The sequence below is a fragment of the Penicillium malachiteum genome, assembly GCF_028827825.1.
Source record: "Penicillium malachiteum strain IBT 17515 chromosome Unknown utg000004l:1.0-4883003.0:1.0-4884900.0, whole genome shotgun sequence".
Classification (NCBI taxonomy): Eukaryota; Fungi; Ascomycota; class Eurotiomycetes; order Eurotiales; family Aspergillaceae; genus Penicillium; species Penicillium malachiteum.
The window spans coordinates 2,470,970-2,494,872 of NW_026643097.1; the positions used below are offsets into that span (position 1 = coordinate 2,470,970).

General features: G+C 43.5%; 11 protein-coding genes across 11 annotated transcripts; 7 read left to right on the top strand and 4 right to left on the bottom strand.

Annotated features, from left to right (window-relative positions):
• Positions 1 to 143: 143 nt before the first annotated feature.
• Positions 144 to 1,363, top strand: N7483_009032 (SIR2 family NAD-dependent protein deacylase; the record flags this gene model as incomplete). Its single annotated transcript, XM_057092459.1, has 2 exons — positions 144 to 263; positions 377 to 1,363. 2 exons carry the CDS (start codon positions 144 to 146, stop codon positions 1,361 to 1,363), a joined length of 1,107 nt encoding a protein of 368 aa, XP_056943633.1.
• Positions 1,364 to 1,789: 426 nt separating this feature from the next.
• N7483_009033 (putative hexokinase Kxk) lies at positions 1,790 to 3,520 on the top strand (the record flags this gene model as incomplete). The annotated part of the gene is made up of 5 exons (XM_057092460.1): positions 1,790 to 1,829; positions 1,897 to 2,019; positions 2,084 to 2,109; positions 2,167 to 2,574; positions 2,645 to 3,520. The coding sequence occupies 5 exons, from the start codon at positions 1,790 to 1,792 to the stop codon at positions 3,518 to 3,520; spliced, it is 1,473 nt and encodes a 490-aa protein (XP_056943634.1).
• Positions 3,521 to 4,180: 660 nt separating this feature from the next.
• On the bottom strand, positions 4,181 to 6,121 carry N7483_009034 (uncharacterized protein; the record flags this gene model as incomplete). Its single annotated transcript, XM_057092461.1, has 4 exons — positions 4,181 to 4,966; positions 5,241 to 5,529; positions 5,580 to 5,690; positions 5,745 to 6,121. The coding sequence occupies 4 exons, from the start codon at positions 6,119 to 6,121 to the stop codon at positions 4,181 to 4,183; spliced, it is 1,563 nt and encodes a 520-aa protein (XP_056943635.1).
• An 812-nt stretch (positions 6,122 to 6,933) lies between these two features.
• N7483_009035 (uncharacterized protein) lies at positions 6,934 to 7,251 on the bottom strand (the record flags this gene model as incomplete). The annotated part of the gene is made up of 1 exon (XM_057092462.1): positions 6,934 to 7,251. One exon carries the CDS (start codon positions 7,249 to 7,251, stop codon positions 6,934 to 6,936), a length of 318 nt encoding a protein of 105 aa, XP_056943636.1.
• Positions 7,252 to 8,627: 1,376 nt separating this feature from the next.
• Positions 8,628 to 9,311, top strand: N7483_009036 (uncharacterized protein; the record flags this gene model as incomplete). The annotated part of the gene is made up of 1 exon (XM_057092463.1): positions 8,628 to 9,311. One exon carries the CDS (start codon positions 8,628 to 8,630, stop codon positions 9,309 to 9,311), a length of 684 nt encoding a protein of 227 aa, XP_056943637.1.
• Positions 9,312 to 10,055: 744 nt separating this feature from the next.
• Positions 10,056 to 10,799, top strand: N7483_009037 (BTB/POZ domain-containing protein; the record flags this gene model as incomplete). Its single annotated transcript, XM_057092464.1, has 1 exon — positions 10,056 to 10,799. One exon carries the CDS (start codon positions 10,056 to 10,058, stop codon positions 10,797 to 10,799), a length of 744 nt encoding a protein of 247 aa, XP_056943638.1.
• A 1,219-nt stretch (positions 10,800 to 12,018) lies between these two features.
• N7483_009038 (Multicopper oxidase type 3) lies at positions 12,019 to 13,862 on the bottom strand (the record flags this gene model as incomplete). The annotated part of the gene is made up of 2 exons (XM_057092465.1): positions 12,019 to 12,818; positions 12,875 to 13,862. The coding sequence occupies 2 exons, from the start codon at positions 13,860 to 13,862 to the stop codon at positions 12,019 to 12,021; spliced, it is 1,788 nt and encodes a 595-aa protein (XP_056943639.1).
• A 1,539-nt stretch (positions 13,863 to 15,401) lies between these two features.
• On the top strand, positions 15,402 to 15,830 carry N7483_009039 (uncharacterized protein; the record flags this gene model as incomplete). The annotated part of the gene is made up of 1 exon (XM_057092466.1): positions 15,402 to 15,830. The coding sequence occupies one exon, from the start codon at positions 15,402 to 15,404 to the stop codon at positions 15,828 to 15,830; it is 429 nt and encodes a 142-aa protein (XP_056943640.1).
• Positions 15,831 to 16,725: 895 nt separating this feature from the next.
• N7483_009040 (uncharacterized protein) lies at positions 16,726 to 18,393 on the top strand (the record flags this gene model as incomplete). Its single annotated transcript, XM_057092467.1, has 2 exons — positions 16,726 to 18,119; positions 18,174 to 18,393. 2 exons carry the CDS (start codon positions 16,726 to 16,728, stop codon positions 18,391 to 18,393), a joined length of 1,614 nt encoding a protein of 537 aa, XP_056943641.1.
• Positions 18,394 to 20,375: 1,982 nt separating this feature from the next.
• Positions 20,376 to 21,466, bottom strand: N7483_009041 (D-mandelate dehydrogenase-like dehydrogenase; the record flags this gene model as incomplete). Its single annotated transcript, XM_057092468.1, has 2 exons — positions 20,376 to 21,106; positions 21,160 to 21,466. 2 exons carry the CDS (start codon positions 21,464 to 21,466, stop codon positions 20,376 to 20,378), a joined length of 1,038 nt encoding a protein of 345 aa, XP_056943642.1.
• An 800-nt stretch (positions 21,467 to 22,266) lies between these two features.
• N7483_009042 (uncharacterized protein) lies at positions 22,267 to 23,683 on the top strand (the record flags this gene model as incomplete). The annotated part of the gene is made up of 3 exons (XM_057092469.1): positions 22,267 to 22,372; positions 22,449 to 22,604; positions 22,680 to 23,683. The coding sequence occupies 3 exons, from the start codon at positions 22,267 to 22,269 to the stop codon at positions 23,681 to 23,683; spliced, it is 1,266 nt and encodes a 421-aa protein (XP_056943643.1).
• Between the last annotated feature and the right edge of the window lie 220 nt (positions 23,684 to 23,903).

Here is a 23,903-nt window from a genome sequence, read left to right on the forward strand (position 1 = left end):
AAAGATACAAGATTTCTATTCATATCTCCACCTTTTTTAAGGCACTGAATATTTTCTCTGAAAAATAGAAGGCTTGGGCTACCTTTTAACTGCCTGACTACATCATCGGACCCCACCTCAGACCTCATTCTTCCACATTCGCCATGGGTAACGAAGAGTCAACACTGATGGATGGGAATCATGCCCCTGTATTGGAAGCTCCTACTGTCGATGCCTTGGTCAAATACATCAAGGAACAGAATGTCAAGCATGTTGTGGTGATGGTATGTCTCTCCCAGTCAACTTGATTACCCACCTACATTGATTCCCGCGCTGTCTTCATGTCATATCCTTTATCTCACTGTATTATCCTGGCCTGAACTGACAAGGAATACAGGTTGGAGCTGGAATCAGCACATCAGCTGGAATCCCCGACTTTCGATCCCCTGATACAGGAATCTACGCCAACTTGGCTTTTTTGGATCTTGAAGAACCAGAGGATATCTTTGACATCGACTTTTTCAGACAGAACCCAAAGCCCTTCTACGCATTAGCACGAGAGTTGTATCCAGGACAATATCGCCCCACTATCGCACATTCTTTTGTCAAGCTGCTCCATGATAAGGGCATGTTGTTGAAGCACTTTACACAGAATATCGACTGCCTGGAGCGCCAAGCCGGTGTTCCTACCGAGAAGATTATTGAAGCTCACGGTAGCTTTGCTACTCAGCGCTGCATCGATTGCAAAGTGGAATATCCAGATGATAAGATGAAAGATTTTGTCGCCAAGGGTGAGGTGCCACACTGCTTGGAATGTAATGGCCTGGTCAAGCCCGACATTGTGTTCTTCGGAGAAGCCCTGCCTGAAGAATTCCACCTTAACAGCCAACTGCCATCATCAGCAGACCTTTGCATCGTTATGGGAACTAGCTTAACTGTGCACCCATTCGCTGCCTTGCCTCAGCGGTGCAGTCCAGGTACCCCCCGTCTACTGATCAATATGCAAAAGGTTGGATGTATGGGAACCCGACCGGATGATGTGTCACTACTGGGAGATATCGATGAAGGAGTACGCAAGTTCGCACGGGCACTGGGATGGGAAGAGGAGTTGGAAGCAGTCTGGGAGGAGACTAACCCAGATCCCAAAGATCGCGAGGCGGAGAATGCTTCCCCACAAACTCGGGATGAGCGTCTCCACGATGAAGTTGACCGATTGACTGCGGAGGTCGATCGCACATTGGGATTGTCAAGCGCATACGAACAGCGAGTTCGGGAGCGGCTAGGAGAGCTCAGTGTTGATGAAACCAGCTCATCTAGCTCATCTAGCTCATCTGAGGAGGGTCTTGCGCATGTTTTTCCGCATTTGGCGCATAAATCTCGGTAGATCACCAACTCCACAGCATGGCGTTCTTTCTAGTCCACTTGGTCTATCTTTTTGTTTTGTTTTGTTTTGTTTTCGGAGCTCTGTCATCCTGTGCCTTAGTTGAGTTTGAAACCCCTCGAAGTTAGAGAGAATGAGAATCAATACCCATGACCCAAAAAAAGAAATCATATAAACGTGATCAATTCAATTTATAATAGAGCAAAAAGGGGATAAGTCAACCTTGGAACTGATTTGTGGGAAAGTGACTATTATTTATTATTGAATATTTTAATATTTAATCTGAGCGACGATTGCTTACCGCAACCAAATCAAGCAAGGCAGATCGTTGCCCCACGTCCCCTTCACATATCGTCATTCCCTCCCCTTGTTTTTTCTCTCTTCCCCTCCAATCTACCTGGAAATACCTCCAATTTATCAGCTATCATCATGGTTGGCCTTGGTCCTAAGCACCCACCATCCCGCAAGGGTGAGCTTCTTTGCTATCGTGAAGCTCCGATCATTTTGTTCTAATCATCTTGATTCATCCCCACTAGGATCCATGCACGATGTGCCGCAAAATCTTTTGCAACAAATCCAGTATTTCGAGCAGCACTTCACTGTTGATGGTGCCAAGCTCAAGCAGATCGTTGCTCACTTTGTGAAGGAGCTCGAGAAGGGTAAGTACGAAATCCAAGGACTGCTTATCTGACGCGGGGAAGCTTACTGGTGATGATAATCTAGGCTTGACTGTCGAGGGCGGCAACATTGTGAGATCACGAGACCATACGAAATCAACTTGAACCCATACTAATGGTATGATATAGCCTATGAACGTCACTTGGGTCATGGGATTCCCCGACGGTGAAGAGCAAGGTACTTTCTTGGCTTTGGATATGGGTGGCACTAATCTGCGTGTCTGTGAAATTACCCTGACCGATGCCAAGGGTGCCTTCGATATCACCCAGTCCAAATATAAGATGCCAGAGGAGCTTAAGACTGGTACTGCTGAGGAGCTGTGGGAGTACATTGCCGACTGCTTGCAACAATTCATCGAGTTCCACCACGAGGACGAGAACCTGACCAAGCTCCCCTTGGGTTTCACATTCTCCTACCCTGCTACCCAAGAATACATTGATCACGGTATTCTCCAACGCTGGACTAAGGGATTTGATATTGATGGTGTTGAGGGTCAGGACGTCGTCCCTCCCTTGGAGACTATTCTGAAGAAGCGGGTACGATCTATACTTCCATCTGACAAAATTGGTATTATTGATTTTTCTAACTTGTTCTTGTTCTATCTAGGGACTGCCCATTAAAGTTGCTGCCCTCATCAACGATACCACCGGTACCCTTATTGCTTCCTCCTACACCGATTCCGAAATGAAGATTGGTTGTATTTTCGGCACTGGCGTCAACGCCGCATACATGGAGAACGTTGGATCCGTCCCCAAAATCGCCCACATGGGTCTGCCCGCCGATATGCCTGTCGCCATCAACTGCGAGTATGGTGCTTTCGATAATGAGCGCGTGGTGCTCCCTCTCACCAAATACGACGAGATTATTGATCGTGACTCTCCCCGTCCCGGTCAGCAAGCCTTTGAGAAGATGACCGCCGGTCTGTACCTGGGCGAGATCTTCCGATTGGCTCTTGTGGACATCCTCGATGCGCAGCCTGGACTCATCTTTAACGGCCAGGATACCTCTAAGTTGCGCAAGCCCTACCTACTAGATGCGTCATTCCTTGCTGCCATCGAGGAAGATCCCTATGAGAACTTGTCCGAGACCGTCGAGCTCTTTGAGCGTGAACTGAACATTCACCCTACCCAGCCTGAGCTGGAGATGGCCCGTCGTCTTGCGGAGTTGATCGGTACCCGTGCTGCTCGCTTATCCGCTTGTGGTGTTGCTGCCATCTGTACAAAGAAGAACATCGAGTCCTGCCACGTTGGCGCTGACGGATCCGTCTTTACTAAGTACCCTCACTTCCAGGCCCGTGGTGCCGTGGCTCTGCGTGAGATCCTAGACTGGGCTCCTAATGAGAAGGATAAGGTTACTATCATGGCTGCTGAGGATGGATCTGGTGTCGGTGCTGCCCTGATTGCTGCTTTGACTCTGAAGCGTGTCAAGGCTGGTAATCTAGCTGGTATTCGTAACATGGATGATATGAAGACCCTGCTTTAAATAATAGAATGAAAGGAGAAAAAATACATAAAGAACCTCCAAATGGAGCTTGACGACCTGAAATTTCAAATTTCAAATTTTGTTTGACTTTCTACTTTCATGCATGATGTGTCTTCTGGACTAGTTTGATAGGGAGTACTTATACACTCGGTTTCAAGATCATCAGTCTTGATGGCCGAATATCACTACATGTGCATGATGTACATATGCATGGTATCTACGACCTGCACATTTGACTATGAAAGCAATGAAATTCAAATTCAAAGTACTACTAGTAGGTTACCAAAATCTCTTTGGAGTCGAGATAACCTTGCCATCTTCCATCCCTTCAAGTTGTTCTGCAGTTGAAGAGTCGGGCCCGACTCGGACTCAGCCCAGAGGACAATGGAAAATGAAACATTTGAAACAAATAAGAAGGTAGAATTATCTGACCAGCACATCTTAACAAAAAAAGCAAAAGGAATGACTAATCAATTTGAAAGTACAGAACGCATTTCAAGTTGCAATATAGTATCTCAACCACCTGGGCATCCATATCACCGTCCACAGGTATAAATATGGTTAACCCATGATCTTGAAGGCTCCACAACCTGGCTTGAACATACCAGATATTGATGATCACTGACAGCCAGTAGCAGTCTCAGTCTTATCTTCAAGTTCTTAGGAGTCCGCGGGAGGGACTGTTTGGCGTCGCCGTCTCATGTGGCCTCCACTCGCTGCAATTTCGTCTCGCCCCATGGTTTGGGTTACAGTCAAACCTGGCAAGAGACCCGAATATCCAATATTTACATGATTTAGATGGAAAAGTCTTCGCATCTTCTTCACAATATAAAGACGATTCGTGCCATCGGGACTTGTCGCAGTGTAAAATCTGTGTCTCAACCAAGGTCCTATCAATCTGATGGGCTCATAGATTTGTGGATCTGCATCATCCTCCGCTATGGCAACTTCTATGTTATCCCATTTCTTCATCATTAATTTTCCATCACCACCCCGCAAGTTGATCTGCAACGTTCTGGCTACCTCGTAAAATGTCTTTCCTCCGACCCAAGTCTGGATATAACCCAGTAGAGGTGGTAATTCGGCATCCTCGTGCTGTTCTTGAGCCTTCAGTACCAGACTGTCAATGTCTGATTGGTTTAATGTACATATATCAGATCCAGTATCGTCATTCATCCAAATGATCTGATGCTCATGGGGGTCCTGTGGATCATAGTAGGTCGACTGTAAAGGGCCAGGCAATATAAGAGGTCTAATGGGAGGCTGGGAGCCAGCGAGCGGATCATCATCATCATCCACTGGATTTAATGGAACTCTGCTTTGCCGGTAGCGCATTTGGTGTAGCGTGGGACGGTGTTCATCTCGGTTCCAGTTAGGATCTATCGTTGTGTTTCCCATCTCGCCTGAATGTACTGGTCGTCGAATGATTCGGAGGGCAATTGGAACCTATGAGATAGAAAAAGGAAAGTTGGTATGTTTTAGGAAGAGCGAGAAGATATTTCAAACATTTGAAGTATCTATTACCCTTTTTTTCTGGAGAGCACTGTTATACCTTTACACCGACACTGATATTATTTACTTCAACACCTGGCATATCATATCTCGCAGGCCAACATATCGTTCGTTTCAAAAATCTGCGGACAGGAGTTGAATCGCGCATCTAAAAAGCATTAGTAATTCCCCCATATCTCTCTGGGGACTGAGAAGTCAAGTAGCTTACCCCTTCAACCCAAAATCCTGACCAACCTTCATATTCGGTATTCAAATCGAGGAACTCATCCCAGTCAAAAGGCTTTGGCTGAGTGAGTTGTTTTCCATAAGACCAATATGTGACACTTCCTGGAACCCAGTCCAGATTCTTTGTCAGATATTGCTTCATGATTGCCTCTATTGTCGAACGGACTTTGTGCTTATCTCCGTTCTCATGAAGATGTTCTTTGAGGCCTTTGAAAAAATCCAGTCGCTTTGCTACTTGGAAAGACATTTTGGGCCATCTTGCCATGGTATCACTAGATTCTGTTAGATACCATTGCTCATTTGTCGGAATTAGGAGTCATACTCTCGATGTAATTTCTTCTTTACAAGCATCTTCAATTTGTCTCCGTAGTACTCTTGCATCTTTCCTTCTATAATACGTTCTTGACAACGTGTAATCTGCGCCTCAACATCACTAAGAATTTTATTTAGTCATGACTCATGCTCCTAAGACTTCGTGAAAACATACTCCTCATCGATATCGGGCTCATCATCAACCCATCTTTTTGGAGCCCCAACAGTAGTGCCATTAAGATCATCATCTGCCATCGAGATATCTGTGAGGTCTGTGACATCTGAGTCATCCTCACCCAAGTCGTTTAGGTCGGTCCCAACATCATCGTCAATCTCCATGTCATCCTCCTTCTTTTTACCATCTGTCTTCGTACCATTTGCCTTCTCACCGTTTGTCTTCATATCCTTCTTTTCTCCATCTTTCTTCTTCTTGTCCTTCTTCGTCTTCGTGACCTTGGTGGTGTTGTCATGGACCTTGCCATTAGTATTTTCAGTCTCGCCGTTGGTCTTTCCAGTCTCACCGGTAGAATTTGACGTCTTGCTCTTAGACATATTGGCAGGTTGAAATTAAATCACTTGAATGAAATGAAAGATATTCACTTGTGAATGAGATAATTCACATGTGCAGATATGAACAGAACTTAGAGGGAAATGAATACTAGATTATATAAGTACAATAACACTCAAGTAGAGCTCAAAGCATGAAATTGATAAAGACTGCTATCAAAGTCAAGAGATATGAAAGATTGGTTCAAATATTTGCTTCATTGACATATTTACTTGAAAGAGATAGGATTAAAAGAGATAGGATTAAAAGAGATAGAGAACTCAACCTACAAAGAAACTGAGCGTACTATCCTCATCCCCGGATGTAGCTTTAGCTTATAGAAATAAAAATATAATAATGAATTTTGTTCTACGGAAATAAAATTATATTTGAATTTAACTGGACACATTTCCTTCATTTACAAATTCTAGAGTTAATATTAGATTCTTTGAAAACAGATTATGATGATGATATTCTATCAACCCGATGCTACCTAGGACCTAGGTATTAACAACATAGCAAGAATATTTGAATATCCCGTGAATTCAAGTTAGAAAAAAGAAACAGGCGTATTGCCAAACAACTCGAAAATAAGAAGCCAAATTTGATAAAAGAACAGTCAGAAAGAATCAAAACATCCACAGTCAAACCATGGCACTGATCTGGACTCATTTTGAAAGCGGAAATCTCAACTGTTTCTAGAAACTTCGTTACATTTCCTCTTCAAATGTTGAGTCTCGTTGCTTTGTAGCAGATTCATGGACGTTAATCCACATATACATGTTTGATTTCATTGGCCTTAGGACGATGCGACATGTTAACAGTGTCCGATTCTGTCTTCCAAAACCAGTTGAACCTTGTCAAGCAATTCTCCGAGATAATGTCTATCTTTTTGCATTGCGGAAATAAGTCGAGTGACGTCGTTGACGAGCTCTGCAAATTTTTCCGTAAAATCTTTATCCAAAGGGCCATTGCGCATTTCTTCAACCAATTCTGGAGTAGGAAGATTCTCTTGCCATTCCATAATATCTTTGTCCTTTTCCTCATATTTTTCTATCATTTCCTTCACCAATTTTTTGAGGAACTTAGTGCTTGATTCTCGCAAGACTTGTTCCATTGCTTGTTCCCTGTCCATTTTGGCGCGTGTATATAGTACTAGTATATGGTTAGGTTCCAAGTTCAAGTTTGAGTGCTGTGTTGAGGTGTTGAGGTGTTGAGGAGTAATGTTCGGTTGAAGTTGAACCTGTTGGGAATTTCTACAATTTTATATCTTTTTTGACACTGCTCTCGCTTAGAATTCTAGCCTCTTGAAGCTATTTCTAGTTACGTGATATTTATAGCATCACCAACTCCATTATTATTTGCTTTGTGAGTCTCATAATATCTGCCTCAAAAATTCAGTCACTTTTGTAAAAGAACTTGAAAATATATATCTTTTTTGTTATGCGTCGCCTGTACTAACTTAGGCTTGCTCTGAGCTTCAAATTTTAGCTCCAATTTCTCAAAAGCTTATGTTCAATGCTGCCCTTGTCTCTCAGGCTGCTAGTCAAGGGTACATACTAGGATGTTTTATTTATATTGCAAAACATCAGTTTCAACCTTAGAAGTCTTAAGCCTCAACTTCTGAGGTTTTTGATATGTTACCAGTTGAAATAGGTATATCTGAATTTAAGATCAAAAAGTTGTTTCATTTCTACTTTCACTTTATTTTACTTCTCATTTTACTATAGTTTCACTTCTACTACTTTCACTGTTGTTTCATGTCTAAGGTTTCATTAACCATACATACCTAGTTTACTTACACTCGTACCACCGAGGTCGTAATAGTCACCACCTGGAGGTGGGCAGTTAAACGGCTTGATTCTGGGAAAGGGAGGGAGCTGTCTTTCAAATGCTCATTAAATCTCCTATCGTCTTTTTTAATATAGTAGGTTAAGTCCAATATGCATTTCCCAATTTCTACCTTGTGTTCAACTTGGAGTTTCAAGCTTCAAGTTACTACTAGTATCTCTTAGAACATAATACTGTCTGGCGTGATGAGTTCAGCAATAGTTTCTGCTGCGAGGGTTGCTATGGAAGCTTTTGAGACCATGGGTGATATCCAAGCAGCAAGCGTTGGTCCTAAAGATGTATTTGGATGCAAGACGCGTAGGTTCAGACCACTTGCACTGTTCAAGTTGTTATGATAGCTCCCCGGCCAGACTGGAACTTCTCTTCCCACCTCTTCCCACCTCCTCTTCACACCTGGGGTTCCCACTTCACGTTCCCAACATACTACATCCTCACGGCAAACCTCAACAGACCATCTATAGCACGGTATGATCCTACAACACCCCCTTGACCCTTCTCTTGATTGATGTTATCTCATGGTTCCAAACCATAGCACAGTCGTCTCAATCTGAAATCATGGAAGAATGGGACTATCCCCTCCGCGCGCCGGAGTCATTTACCTCAAAGTAAGAATGCAACTTCCCCCTCCCCCGACATCTATTGAAGGAGTTGATTTTAAAGATGGATCTTAGTCTCCTTCCCCTCTACCATGGCCCCATCAAAATCAAACTGAAACCTAGCAACCACGAATACACGATCTCTAAAGATCTGCTTTGCGCAGAGTTGCCGGTGTTCTCAGCAATGTTCAAAGGTCACTTCCTGGAGTCCCAGACGATGGAAGTAGAGCTAGAAGAACTGGAAGATGTCGTCACTTCACAAAGTGTACAAGCACTCATTCAATGGCTTTACCTTCGCGTTATCGAATTTGACATTGAAGTTGGAGGCCCCCAGGATTGCATTACAGCTGCAGTGGAACTCGCAAGACTCGCGGATATGTATGCGATTACCAGACTCGAATTCAAACTGGCAAAATACATCAAGAACATCATTATTGAATGGAATGACCCTGAGGTCCTCAATGCTAACCCAACGGCATATATTGACCACAATACACTATGTCTGAAAGCTGAGCACATCATCTCCGCAACTCACTTGCATCGAGACCATCCAGTGCGACAAATTTTAGCTGGAGCCTGTGCAACAGGGTTTCTCCAGACCTATCCGAGCAAATTCCATGGATTGATTCAGGAGTACCCTTCCTTTGGAGCCGATTTGCTTCTTGAAGTCAGAGCTGCATTGTGCAGTGGACGTTTCGAAGACCGCATCAGTGAGGAGGCATTAGATCACTCTTTCCGTGGTGCGTAGCTGGATCTGCGCTGACATGACACTACACGAACCCTGGATTTTCCATGAAAGGTTAGGGATTTGAGAGTTCTCCAAACGAAGAAGAAAAAAAACATGAGTAAGTGGGTCATTAGCTGGCTTTTTGTATCTAAGAACTGCAACCTCGGGTGGAATTTCCAATTTCCTATTGTCAGATCAAATTCATATCAAGTCCAGCTTTCTATGACTACTAGTAGGCTAGAGTCCTTAGATTTATGGAGTCCAAGGCCACCTGCCCATAAACGTCCTGTAAAATACCTTTTATTATGTTACCATTACTTTCTTTTTCTACTGGGAGTTGACGAGATGACCGTTATAGTCCTCCTCCATATGCCATGGGCTCAGAACGTTCCAATGTTTGCATTTAGACATTCTGCCTGAATCAAAATGTTTGTCTCCAAAGCTAACTAGCATGCAAATAAAGCAAACAGTACAATCTCGCACCCCCTTTGCCCCTCCTTCTCTTGATTTTAAAGAGAGCGCTTTATTCACCTTGACCATCACCTGGATCATAGCACAGTACCCTTCATCTTTTCCTCCCTCACGTCCATCACCATATTCGTTCAACCAGCCAGGAATCCTCATCCCCACATCTCCAATGATGACCGAGGCAACTGAAGCTGGATTTGAAGCGGCTAAACAGCCTGGGCATTTTGTGTCAAAGTAAGGAAACAAATGATATCTCTATCTATGAAGGGGACCTGTTAAAATTGTGGATCTCTTAGCATGCTTCACCTCTACCATGGTCCTCTCGTCAAACTCAGACTCAACCCCAGCAATCGCGAATTTACAGTCTCTAAAGATCTACTATGTGCGGAATCAAAGATACTTGCAGTGATGTTCGAAGAAGGTCGTTTCAAAGAGTCCCAGCAGATGGAAGCAAACCTGAATGAAGAGGAGCATATTGTCTCAGTAAGAAGTGTGGAAGCACTTATTCAATGGATCTATATTCGCGTTGTCAAATTCGACGTTGAAGACCCTGGTGAGAATATTACGGCTGCGATGGAACTTGTGAGGCTTGCAGATTTATACTTCATCACTGGACTGGAAACTGAGATGGCGCAATATATCAAGAAGATAATTATCGCCAATCCCGGTCCAAAGCGCACAGGTACTAGCAAGTCTAAGTACGATACGCTTTCTGAAAGAGATACTCACTGGCTTAACGCTGAACATATTATCTCTGCAACCTATTTACGTCCAGACCATCCAGTACGACAAACTCTAGCTGCAGCCTGTGTCGCAGGGTTTATCCAGCACTATCCGGGCAAATTCCACAAGTTGACTGATGATTATCCTTCATTTAGAGCTGATCTGGCTCGTCAGGTTGTGCCTGTAATGAAGATTTCTAGTCTCTTGCCATCATATCGCACTTTTGAAGACCCCATCAGTGGGGAAGAATTAGAGATGGGTCCAGAAACGGTTTTTTTGAGGGGGTCAGAAGACGAAACTGAGGATTTCGCTAGATGAGAGTAGGATTTCTTTTGGTAACTTTGTCTGAACTACAGTATGTGCCCAACTAATTTCTCAGATTCAAATGAAGAAAAAAGACGAGGAAGGGGATTATTGGCTGGTAGTTTGGGTCTAGGAACCGTGGCAACCCCAGGCTTTGCGATTTTTCATTACTGGTTTACTCTACACAGCGAATGGTCTGAACACATTTTATTACAACACTTCATCACATCCTACATGCAGTTATGAATGAAAAAAACATCACAAGATAGCAAAATGCATCAAACTATGACCCCATGACGCTGCGGGATCTTCAAGTTTCGAAGTAATGGATTTCTTGAGATAAAGCTAAACTACATACTAGACCAATGCCAGTGTGTTTCAAGTTCATAATAAGGTTCAATAAAGAATATTCTCTTGAAACTTGGTCGTGAACCTGATTTCGATCCCTCGTGTGCAGGGTTGCATCAATGCACATATGTGCATGCTTTCGAAGGAAACACTTGGAATAACGGGTTTATGCTTGCATTAAATGATGCTATGTTCACTAATCTGCATATGTGACATGCATTGGACTGCTAGTAGTGCTTTAGTCTGTCTGCCTGATTTGAACAAGTGCGGACAATTGACAGTGGTTGCGCTCGTGTTATCTCCAGGGATTAGTACTCATTATGACCAGTTGACCCTGACCATTACCAGCTCTAATATTGCAGTCTATACGAGAAAAAGGTCACCGGCCCTTTATTATCAGCAGTTGACGGGGTACTGTGTTAAAACATCATTGGACCTCAGTTCGTGTCTAGTCAGATCATAGATGCCGCGATCGCCGAGGACAGGAATTCGGGAGCGTGAAGGCAAGCATCCAAGGTTGCACATGAGTACAATGAGTTTGATTTATATTGGTCTCAATTTTAATTCTCATATGTATGCAGGAACTGATTTGACAAATAGGATGAACTGGAAATCCATATCTAGAGAATAGGGGCTCGATTTGTATTAAGGAGGCAAGGGGTAATACCTTATACCAGTTAAGCCTTGGATAACCAATTTATGTATGCAAATGCAGAGACAACCTTGGAAATAAATTAAATTAAACTATAATCATATATTCATTAAAATTCAATCCAAAATACACATCTAGAAAAGTAATAAAAAAACGAAAAACACCGGTTGACCATGATCCGAATCAACGATCACCCCTGAAAATCACCAAATATGCAGTATTAGAACCTTGGAATTAAACACCTGAATCCTCCTGTACAATATCTTTGGTCGCATCATATGTTCTCCACGCTGAACAAGTATCGTCAAGTAAGTCGTAATCGATGGTTCCCCGAATTTCATCATACCTCTCAACAAACTGCAACGCAAGTCCCTCGTTCACATGCCAACCAATGTGACAATGCATTAACCATGCACCCGGGTTATCGGTTTGGAATGCAACAAGTAGCCACCCAGCTGCCGGTAACATCGCTGTATCTCGACGTGGCGGATTTTTGGTAACTAAGTAGCCATCGAAGACACCTATCCCTTGACCTAGGATGGAGAAATCATGACCGTGTAAATGGATGGGATGCGCAACTGGGAGAGTGGTGTTGATCAAAAGATATACCCATTGATTCTTTCCCGGTAACTCAATCACATTGCTCGTATTCGTAAAGTCCATTTCATCGTTGTAAATTGACAGAAGCGTTGGGTCTTCCCAGCTAATATTCAGTGATGAAGAGTTGAACTCCCAGCGGAAGTAGTTGTCTTTATTTTTTGCAAAAGTGACATCGAGGCTCTCTTCGAAAAATGGTGCTGCCACGTCCTGTTTCACCCATGGAACGAGATCCTTCATGGGAATATCGTTACAGCCAATGTATACTGGAAAACCTTTAGTTGTGGGTATCTCGGCATTTTGACCATAGTGCATAATGCCTCGAATATTGTCCGCCATATCATTTCCTGAACATGGAAACGTGGGCACGGCTCTCATCCAGAAAGACTCAGCGATGTGTCCCTGGTTTGCTGTAACAATAACATCGTAACGTTGGCCTGTATTCCTTGTTAGATATGCGATGTAATACCGGTGAGGAGATACGAATACGAACCCATGGCAATGTTAATCACATCCGTTTTGAATGGTACAATTGGGACAAGATCCATGGCGATCACTTCTAGACTGTGACCGTCGATACTGAACTGGTAAAATGTGTCGATAGATGGACTGACTAAGCGTAGTCGGTAAGAAGTTCCCTGATTCACTTTCATCGTGAAGCGGTGTCCAGTGCTAACATCGCTTGGTGTTGGTTGATAAACATTGGTCCCATTAATGAGACCATTGGACAAATTCTGTGCAGGTCCATTGATCTCCTGGTCAACGTAAAGCTCATCCACTGTTCGATGCGTCCAGTCACCCAAAAACAGAGATCCCTTATCCACATCGTAGTTTGCTGTTGCGGGTCCATTGATAACAATCCCACCATAGACACCTTCCCAAGCTAGCAGCCCAATATGCGCATGGTACCATGTTGACCCATACTGCTCAGCACGCCATTTATAAGTCATTGTTTTTCCAGGAGTGATAGGACATTGTGTAATCGAGGGAACACCATCCATCTCACTTGTATAGTTTTGGCGAATACCATGCCAATGCAGTGTTGTTCCATTTCGTTGGGGACCAAGATTATTGGTAACATGGATAACAACCCAATCACCCCAATCTGCAATGATGGTTGGTCCAGGCACGGTGCCGTTTATAGTCCAGACTGGACGCTCAAACCCATCAGGGGCAAGCATGACTTGTTTGATCTCAAGCCAATACTCTCGAGTTACCCCTGTATCTGGAGCTATTTGTGAATAGTCTGTGTCGATATTATAATCACACCATACTGATCGGTCATTCGGTGTGTTCCCTGCACATGGGTTTCCTTTGCCATGATTTCCATGGGAACTTGAACTTGAATTTTTGTGCCCAAGATCATTATCGAGACCTCGGGGGATGACTGAGAGTGGTTTTCCTGGTGATCGGATTGAATTGGCATGAACGATGCTCACAAAGAATAAACAAAAAAGAATAGGAAAACAAAGGAGCTTCATGATGAAGTAAACAAAATAAATAAATATGTTCAATGGCGAAATGAAAATTAGAGGCTCAAGGCCGAGATCGACGGATCTCTTCGAATAATTGAGGCCCAATGTTATCGTATGAAGAACTTTTGACTTGAAATTGAACGAATAATTATACACTAGTACTTAAATAAGGAGGAAGTTCTATATGACAGCTGAGCAGGTTCTGTTCATGTGAGTACTAAAGCCTTTTCCTCCGCCATTTTTGCTTCTTTAGGCCATATCTCGTATCTTGTCTAGGCGTTCCGAATCATCCGAATAGATCTATATTAAAAAAACACCCTCATTAGATGATTTTGCAGAATATAGGCCCACAATTGTTTTAACAAGGGACCGTAGATTATTCTTAGCTACATACTACTATACCCAGTTCGCGACATGGTGTCTTGGTTGCCCTGTTCGCTTAAACCCCACGCTATCCAGGATAAAAGCGATATTGCCGAGTCACAGGGCCAAGATCCTTGGAACCATCTGGAATTCAGTTCAAGCTAGATCGTATCTGCCGGCTCTTGCAGTGTCAACCTTGCCAGCCCTAGGCATAATTGCCCGGAAAGTCCGAGCAGGGGCTGTTTCTATGGGACGCCGCATGGCTATGGCGCAGCGCATGATATTCAGGATTCGGGTGGTTGTCCCGTGTGCTCGGATAGATTCACTAATTTTGGACCCAAAATATCGATTCAGACTGCGAAATATCGGTGCTTTGATCGCGTGGAAGAGATAAGACATGGAATGTCAGATTGAGTTGCATCTGATATAGTGACATCGCTGATCCTGCATAGCCTTACCGCATGGTTAGTTTCATACTTCAACTCACTCCCTCCGCAGAATCTTGGCATCTCCACTGTAGCAAGGTTTATAGTTGGATGATTGTACATGATCATGACATCACGCGAGGCAACTTGGCCCCAAAGGTGTCAGATTGAAACAACGTGGCAATGTGGAGCTTGGATATGGATACTCCCACACGCAAACAAGTCTCAATGCATATACGAGGTAAGAGGATTCCAAGGTAGACCCTAGACGAAAGTGAGGGGAAACCACCCAGTGTGCTTATGTTCAGTTGTAACTTGAATCAAGAATGATTCCATTCCTGCCTTGAAAAAAGGTGTAATGTAGTTGATGCCTGTCGGCCCGAGCGGACGCCTTGAAGTGATTCAGCATAAAGAGTTGAAGCATTGTCCCTCGCATCTTTTGACCCCCAAGGCGACCCATATTTTTGAAAAATACTCCCACCAAACTTAGCACTCAAATTCAGCCTCACTATGTTGTCATTTATTTCTATTTTAGCCCTCGCGCTTCTGGAGTCTAGTGTCTTAGGACGCCCCCATGGGGCCAGGCGGGATATTTCTGGCCCGTTTAAGCTGTATGCATATGGAACAGACATTTCTGGGCTTCCCGTTTATTAAAAAAAAGGAAAAAAAAAAAAAAAAAAAAAAAAAAAAAAAATGGGGTTTTAAAAAAAAAAAAAAAAAAAAAAAAAAAAAAAAAAAAAAAAAAACAAAAAAAAAGATGAGATTCCGATTTACGGTAAGCGACCGACTTCCTTGGCAAAATGGGATGAATCTAACTTCAACCGGTTTAGTAACATCTGGCGATGACCCTACCACCTGGATCGCGCGCCCAGATAATAGCACTTCGTTGGGCAGCGACCTAGTTTTCAATGCTGATGGCATTACCTCGGACTCCACCATTGTTGCTTGTGTGAATGAGACTGGCCTGACGAACCCTGTGAATTTTGTCCAAGTTGGAAGTAATTCAAGTGGCGAGCTCACAAATGTGTGGACTCTCTATGGGACAACTGTCTTGATCAACGAAGATGGGGCCAACTTTTATGCACAGTCCACGGATGAGGATGGGTGGTATAACTTGGTATGGAGTGATTCTGTTGATGCGTCAACTGATAATATTCTCCTTACTTTGCTTGCTGAGACTCAATAGTTTCAAGGTTTTAGTCTAGACGTGTTGTTGGCTTGCTAGGCGGTCAACAGGGGACCCTTGTAGTGTCGTTGTGGGATTTGTATAAGTCGTGATTGTATGTTAGTATCTGTCAACTATTAGCCTTGCTTCTTAGATTCAACATGTGCATGGCACATCTCAGCTTTGGAGATGTCATATTATAACAAGACTTTTTTTAATGATAAGAAAATGCAGAGGAAACGGAGATTCTTATATTCAAGTTATACTGCTCCAGATATATGCTATAGTCACCAAGTACGAGGTCATCCAGCTGATGTAGTACAAAGGCCCCTTGCAGGAGTCCTGGATGACATGAATCACCTCTAGGCAACTGGATAAGATGAAGATAGACCTCTTATTTAGGTTATAGTAATTTTTTAATTTTTTTTTCTAATTCATTCTATGTAAACATAAATATATCCATCTTAATTTAGCTATCTCTCACTTTACCTATCTCTTACTTCAGATATCCCTTACTTTAGATATCTATAGGGCTGGTAGTTACGGAGTACCTATATCCAAGTTGAACTATGTAGCAGCTAGCCTTCCTTGACCTCCAGGTAATCCTGTAGGTAATCATACAGGTAACCCTGTAGGTGATCATACAGGACACCCTGTAGGTACTTATGTATAAAGAAGTCTAGGCCACCAGTCACCTATAGATGTTACTTACTGAGCTCTGTACTTGAGTAGGTGGACAATCCAGAGGAGGTGAACACACCTGGTCAAGGACTTGAACCAACTGGACTCTAATGTCATTTCTGAATGATGTGATTCTCAATCTTATCTCATCCGTTGTTGTCGCCCCACCAAGACCAAAGACCATGTACGATTTCCCACGCTTTACCCCTCTTCACTCTGGAACATACTCGCAAACATGGGAAACACACTCTCCTACCAAGAATCCCTCCACGAGATAAATCTCGGCAAAAAAGGAAAGATTCAAGGAACTCAATACGACAACAAATCCCGCAGATATGCCGGAATCCCCTATGCATTACCCCCAGTAGGCGTGCATCGCTGGCGAAAACCCCGCCCATTACCAGAAAATCACACATATACGCAGCCTGATGGCAGCGCGTTCGATGGAACGTGTTTCTATCCTATTTGTCCCCAGGAAGCATATGCCGGTGGGGCGGAAAAGGATCTGGACTCAGAATCGTACAGTGAAGATTGTTTACGGCTGAATATTTGGACCCCGAACGACGATCATCGGAGTTCGGGCTCGAAATGGCCCGTTGTACTTTGGTTTCATGGCGGTTGGTTTCAGTTGGGTGAACCACTACAGGAATTGGGTATGGACCCCACTGAAATGATCTCAACTGGAAAATTAAATGCGATTGTGGTGGGTGTTGGGTATCGGCTTAATCTTTTTGGGTTCCTTGCTGGTGAGGCTCTACTGGAGGAGAGTCATGGTGAGAGTGCGGGGAATTTCGGACTCTGGGATCAGAGATTAGCGATGGAATGGGTCGTTCAGAATATTGAGGCGTTTGGTGGTGATGTTGGCAATATTACTCTTGGTGGACGCAGTGCGGGCGCGTATGCGGTTCACGCGCAGGTGCTTCATGACCTTCGATCGGAGGATGAGGAGCGCCTTGAACTTTTTCACAGATTTTATATGTACTCCAATGCTATACCAGCTCAACCTAAGGCATTAAAGGATGTTAATCCTCAATTTGAGGAGCTTTGTGAATATTTCAAGGTTGATCATACCTTGTCTGGACCGGAGAAGATTGACAAGCTGAGGGAGATCAGTTATGAAGATCTTGTCGCTGCGATGAAGCATCTTAAGAATCATACCTTCCGACCTGTCACCGATGAATTGTTTATTTTCTCGGGATTTACTGAATACCATCGCAGTGGTGCTTTCGCTGAGCAGTTTCGGAAAAGAAGACTCAAAGTACTTATTGGAGAAGTCCTCAACGAGGAAACTCTCTACGCAACGTACAATACTCCCGAACCGAATATTGATTCTCTGCGATTGCAGGTTTCGAATTACTATGCTCCTGAGACGACCGATCGCATTTTACATGCCTACGACTTGCCCTCAACCGCTGATCCCAAGGCCTGGAAAACGGTCTATGGGAATATTATTGCGGATGGACAGGTTCGAGCTCCGACTCGTTGGCTAATTCACTCTCTTTACGATCATGGAGTTTCTTTGAGGGATATCTGGCGATATAGAGTGGCATACAGATTGTCTTTCATTACTGATAAGGTTGCTCCTCGGTCTTATGGTGTATCTCATGCAATGGACAAGCCATTTTGGAAGTGAGTACTCTATACGCATTGTGTCAATTTACGAGTTGCGCTAAACAGTAATAGTTTTGCCATTCTGCATGGCCCAACTGATGACGAGAGAATTCTAATGGAGGGATGGATTGAAGCTTTTGTGGCGTTTGTGAATGACCAGGAGTACCAATATGGCACGAATGCTATTGATGAAATGCGAGTTGCTACACCCGAGGGCAAGATCGAGATTCAAAAAGATGTGCGATGGGATGATTTGGTTAAACTTGGAGAGATCTTTGCCAACGACGTTTGAGTAAATTCAGTCAAATTGAAACTATTTATCCCAGATTCCATAATTTATTGCCCATTTATTCCTTTTATACATGTCGGGTATCATTTCAGTCATCATGCGTCAATTCATCCACTCAGTCTTCAAGTTATCGAGTTCAACGAGCTTGTTTGTGATGAACTCTTCGTAAATGATCCCGCATGTTATCCATTCGACTAAAAACCCGTGTACACCCCTCCCATTCACATGTGATGCTTGGATTATGTCTCGCTTCGTGACGCGCCCGATCCTTCTTACTGGAGAATCCCCCAGAAACTGATTTTGGACAGGAGGAATATCGACAGAAGAGGTGTCGATAGTGACGTTTGTAATGTTTTCGTAGATCACAGCCTCGCTGGAAAGTTGTTTTGGAGTTGCAAGTTGGAAATGAGCAACGCCATCCGTCTTCGGTCGGGACTCCGTAATTTAATAGATCGTCTCTTTCTTTTAGTGGACCCGGTGAGATAGAGACATCTCGTGGACTTGGTTGTGGAGATTCGGTGACGGAGAATGTTGATGTTGACCAGGAGAAAACACTTTCACCATCGGCTGTGGTATCGTTATATAAAGAGTATTCTGGAGCCGGGACGGTGAGTTTTCCTTGATCTTCAAGTTCTATGGATTCGGATGGAATATTGTAGCCTTGAACTCGAACTTGAAGGCAGGAACTCGGACCCAATGTGGACACTGGCATCTCGGCAGATGCATATGGTATATCACATGGAAACGTCGATGATGATATGTAGAATCCATCCAGGTATTCGTCATCATACATGGTGAATTCCAAAGGCAATGGAAAGGGGATTGGCATGGATTCCATGGTGGACATGGTTATATAGTCATAAGTTTCAGATGTTATTGAAGTTGAAACAATAAAATAAGAATGATATGATGTCTGAAGGAGCTGTTAAATGTTAAATAGCTTCTTGTAAATGTAAATGTCAGCATCAATCCGTGGACCCTCCGGACCCTTACCACGTATTCCGCCGCATCGATTTCCCTAATCCGCCCCGTGGGTCCTAAGCTCGTAGGGCTGTGGGGGGGCTGTGTATAAGTGGATCCTGGGGGATAAATATGATCAATTCATTGGCTGGTTCGTTAAAACAAGGAAACTACAAGGCGCAAATTCTACTCAATCAAGTAAATGCGATCATAAACGCGGGATACTGGGTCTCATCTTGTTCGGAATCTATAATTAAGCTGCAAAGCCTCAAATTTCTTCACATGTATTCCCCTTCAGCCCAAAACCTTGGGTTGGCTTAGCTTTTATCACCGCTTAATTCATGCGGAATTCTTATAAAGTTGCTGACAGGGACCCCAAAACTGTCGGTGAGACACTATACTACGTATACTTTTTTTTCCTTTATGCGGAATGTGAGAGTTCAGCTGATGGTTTGTAACTTAACGATAACCTAACCCCTGTTAATTCTGAGGTGGTATACATAATACATAATACCTGGGTAGTATCCATTGTAGAGCCCTGTAGGGCACTTAAATAAGGGAAGATCATCGGATACGGTTGTCTGTGCGATCCAATAAAAGGTGCAATTTGGATTTGAACATTCTTTTTGTATTATTGATACTGTTAATGTATCATTTAATGGTAGAACTTACCATTTATCATTTACCATTTACCCAAATCATGGATTTTAGTGGAGAAATTGAAATGAGTTAGACCACATGGGAAATAAGTGCGAATCCTTCTACATGATGTATGACACAATATGAGTACATAGCTAGGTATTCAACTGAACATCGTTATGAGAGTAAGGGGGAAATATTTTAAAGATAGAAACACTTGAAACACTCTACCTCGATTTACTAGGAAATCCATCATGATGCAGAAGCAGTCCAAATTATAATGTAATGTTGCCCCAATGTTTGAACAATTTAGAACTCGAACTTGATATTGCGTCATCATTTTAGAATGTCAACTGGTATATACATAACAACTTCAGTGTCAAATATTACAGCTTGGATGCCTTAATCAAATGAGCATTAACCGGAGTAACCGCTTCGCCACTCTGCTGATAAGAAAGAATGTTCTCCATCCCAAGTCGCTCAAACCCAATATGTGAGTCCAACGAGGCTCCCGCATTGTGCGACATAATCTCCACATTCTTCATTCGAGCCAATTCCGCATTAACATGCGGCTCATTAAAGTGAACATCCAGTCCAGCCGCAGATAACTGACCCCGCTTCAGCGCATCAATCAAGGCATCTTCATCAAGAAGTTTTCCTCGAGCGATGTTCACAATTCGGGATCCCTGCTTCATCTTTGCTAACAGAGAAGCATTCAGAAGAGTCTCCCCACTAAATGGGGTGGCGACAACAACACAGTCTGAGTCTGCGAGAAGAGTATCCATGGACTTGTGGAACGTCGCGTTGGATACTTGCTCGAGATGCTTGGGCATCTGGACAATATCGTGGTAGAGGATCTTCATATCAAGAGCCTTGTATGCCTTCTCAGCCGTTCGGCGTCCAATCTGTCCAAACCCTATAATGCCAAGGGTATGTCCCTTGGGATTGTGAGAAACCATAGCAAGATTGCGATTCGCATCGACGAATTGACCCGCATCAATAGCTCGAGCTGCCATTGCGGACCAGGAGAATAGTCGGAATGTAGAAATAATCAACCAAATCGCAGCATCAGCTACGGACTCGGTACAAGCTGCGGCAGCATTGCAGTAAATAACACCTGAAAAGTCAGCACAGTACTTCAATAATGTACATGTATCGTGATTTGCTCACCTTTCTTGGCTAAGGCAACTGTATCCACCCAGTCAAATCCAGCACCGGCACTAGCATAGATCTTGCAAGAGGCAGGAAGTAATGAGATGAGCTCTTCATCCCAGTTTCCCATCTCACCACCGGTATTCCAGAATGGTCGGTACATCGCAACGAAGTCACCGAATTGACGCTCCTTCAAAGCGCGGATAAACTCCGGTCGCGACATACTGTATGAGCGTTTGATCTCAAAGTGATCGTTGAATTTGGCGTAGAGCTCATGGTTCCAGCGGATATCATCGCCTAGTTGGAGAACGATTGGTTTGCCCATTTTGAATTTCAAGGTTGTTAAATCAATTGTGAATTGAGATCAGGAGTAGCTTCAGAATGTTTGAGCTTCCCCGGAATTGGAATAAATATTGCTCTTTGCTTCTTCACGGCTATTGGGCTATTGCAGGCCTCTGTTGCGGCTATTGAGTGGAGTCGGTTATTGAAATTCGATCGGGGAAGTCCAGAAAGCCGAGTATTTGGTCTGAATTCAATTTCAAGTTGAGATTTATGAAATAGGATGAATGGTACTCTTGATGGCATTCTCTAGTCCAATATATTTAAGTCTGAAATAAGAGACATCAAGGTTCGAACTTGAAGGTATCCTGTGTAGGAGGACGGAGTACACACATGCAATAGTACTCCGTACTTAGTACCCGCATCGATTCTATGAATATGGTCGGTAATGCAGATCGCCAGCGGAACTTGAATTCCTCCACTTCATGTTTCATGTCTACGAACTCTTAGTATCTCCTAGAATCGAGCGAGACTTGACCTATAGCCGAGGACATAGTCCAAATTATTGCCTCCAAGGTTCACCTTGGTGTCTGCTAGAAGTACAATTCTGATTCACGATGGATGAAACCACAGATCTGTACTCAATACTAACAAGAAAATTGAAAAAAAGTAGCAGTCATATGAACATGACAATGAGATAGAGAAGATGATCTCTCGAAGGATCAATTCTGACACTGAATCTGACATTGAAGCGATAAGGCTGATATAAGCAGCGACTAGATCCATCTTGGATGGCGCGATACTACAAAGCGGGGAAGCAACACCAACTTGAAGGCCCTGGCCATCATGGCTTCGGATTCTGCAGCCACCACTCGTCGCTTATGGTCAAAGTTGGAGGACGGAAGACTCGTTTCTCTCGTGCAAAGGTTTGGCGATCAGCGAGGAAAGGAGGGTAACTGGAAAGAGATCTCTAGACACCTCCCTGGGCGATCCAATAAGGTCAGATAATCTCTGATTAGTCCAGCTAGTAGGTGTTGAGAATCAGGCTAATGGTAACCAGGACTGTCGGAAACGATGGTTTCATTCGTTGGATCCGGCTTTGCGGAAGGGCAGATGGTCAAAAGAGGAGGATGAGCTTTTACTTGCAGCGTATAAGCAATTAGGACCTGCTTGGAAAGATATCGGTAAGTGTGCCTTGCTTGTAAATGTTATGCTTATCAAAGAGACCATACGAAAAACTTCACTAATATAGGATACAGCACTCTTGATTGAGGGTCGCAAAGATGACCAATGCGCAAAAAGATACAATGATATTCTGAATCCATTGGCAAAAGACCGGCTTAAGAATTGGTCGCCGCAAGAAGACCAATACCTTGCTGCAAAGGTGCAAGAACTCGGTCACAAATGGGCTGCTATCTCTGCTGGATTACCAGGTCGTCCTCCCCTGACATGCAGAAATAGATGGAGGAGACTTTCAAAAGATCTCTTGAAACAACCCGAAGAACCTTTCAATACTCCAACACCAGCACTTGGACCAGATTCCCAGTCCATCGCTGACAGTTTTCCGACGGACCTGTCGTTGTACTCAGTGGATCCGGATGGATTGAATGATCCTCAGAGCCTTGATATCTCTACCGACCTATCACTAGGCCTTCTACCCGATAATACCTTACTCTCACCTGTATACGGAATGGACACCATGAGTATCCAAAGTGGCTCAGTTTATGGAATGGATAATATCAATCTTCACAACACACCAAGACCAGATATGACACATGGATTACCTGATTCAGGTTTTTCATTCCAACAACTTGAAGAGCTCTATGAATCCGCCTCAGAAGGACCCTCATTCGCACTTCCAGATCGAAATTACGAATCAGAACCAAACATGCTAACGGATTTTTCGATTTCGAATCTTATGAACACGCACACGCATACTCGTCCGCGCTATTCTTGGCAGATTAATGATGGGAATTATCTGTATAATATCGCTTCTCTTGATCTGGCTAATACTCACCCCCGGGTTCGTCCAAATCCTCCGAGATCATTGCAGACTCGGATGCCGGGTCCAGGAACTAGTTTGGTTATTCCGGAAGTAGATGAAGAGTCTGATCCCCTACTGGAACAAGCAGCTGTTCGTCAGGTCTTCTCGAATGACTCGATGGGTGGTGATCTGGTAGCGGGGGCTGGGCCTGGTCCTGGAGTTGTGCAGCATCATCATCATTTTCACCATCATCATTATCATCATCACTACCATCATTAGCATTTGGAATTTAGGATGCACATGTTCTATTTTCTTTAGTATACGTCTTAGGATGGCTTCATTTGAGTGAATGATATCGTCTCATGAGAATTACTGTGAACGCACTAGCACTTGAGTACTCCAGTCATGAATTCAGATTTGAATATTTGAGAGGCTAGCATTAGATACATAGTGCTAGTATCTTCTCACTTCTGAACCAAGCACTACATGATTCTCTTTT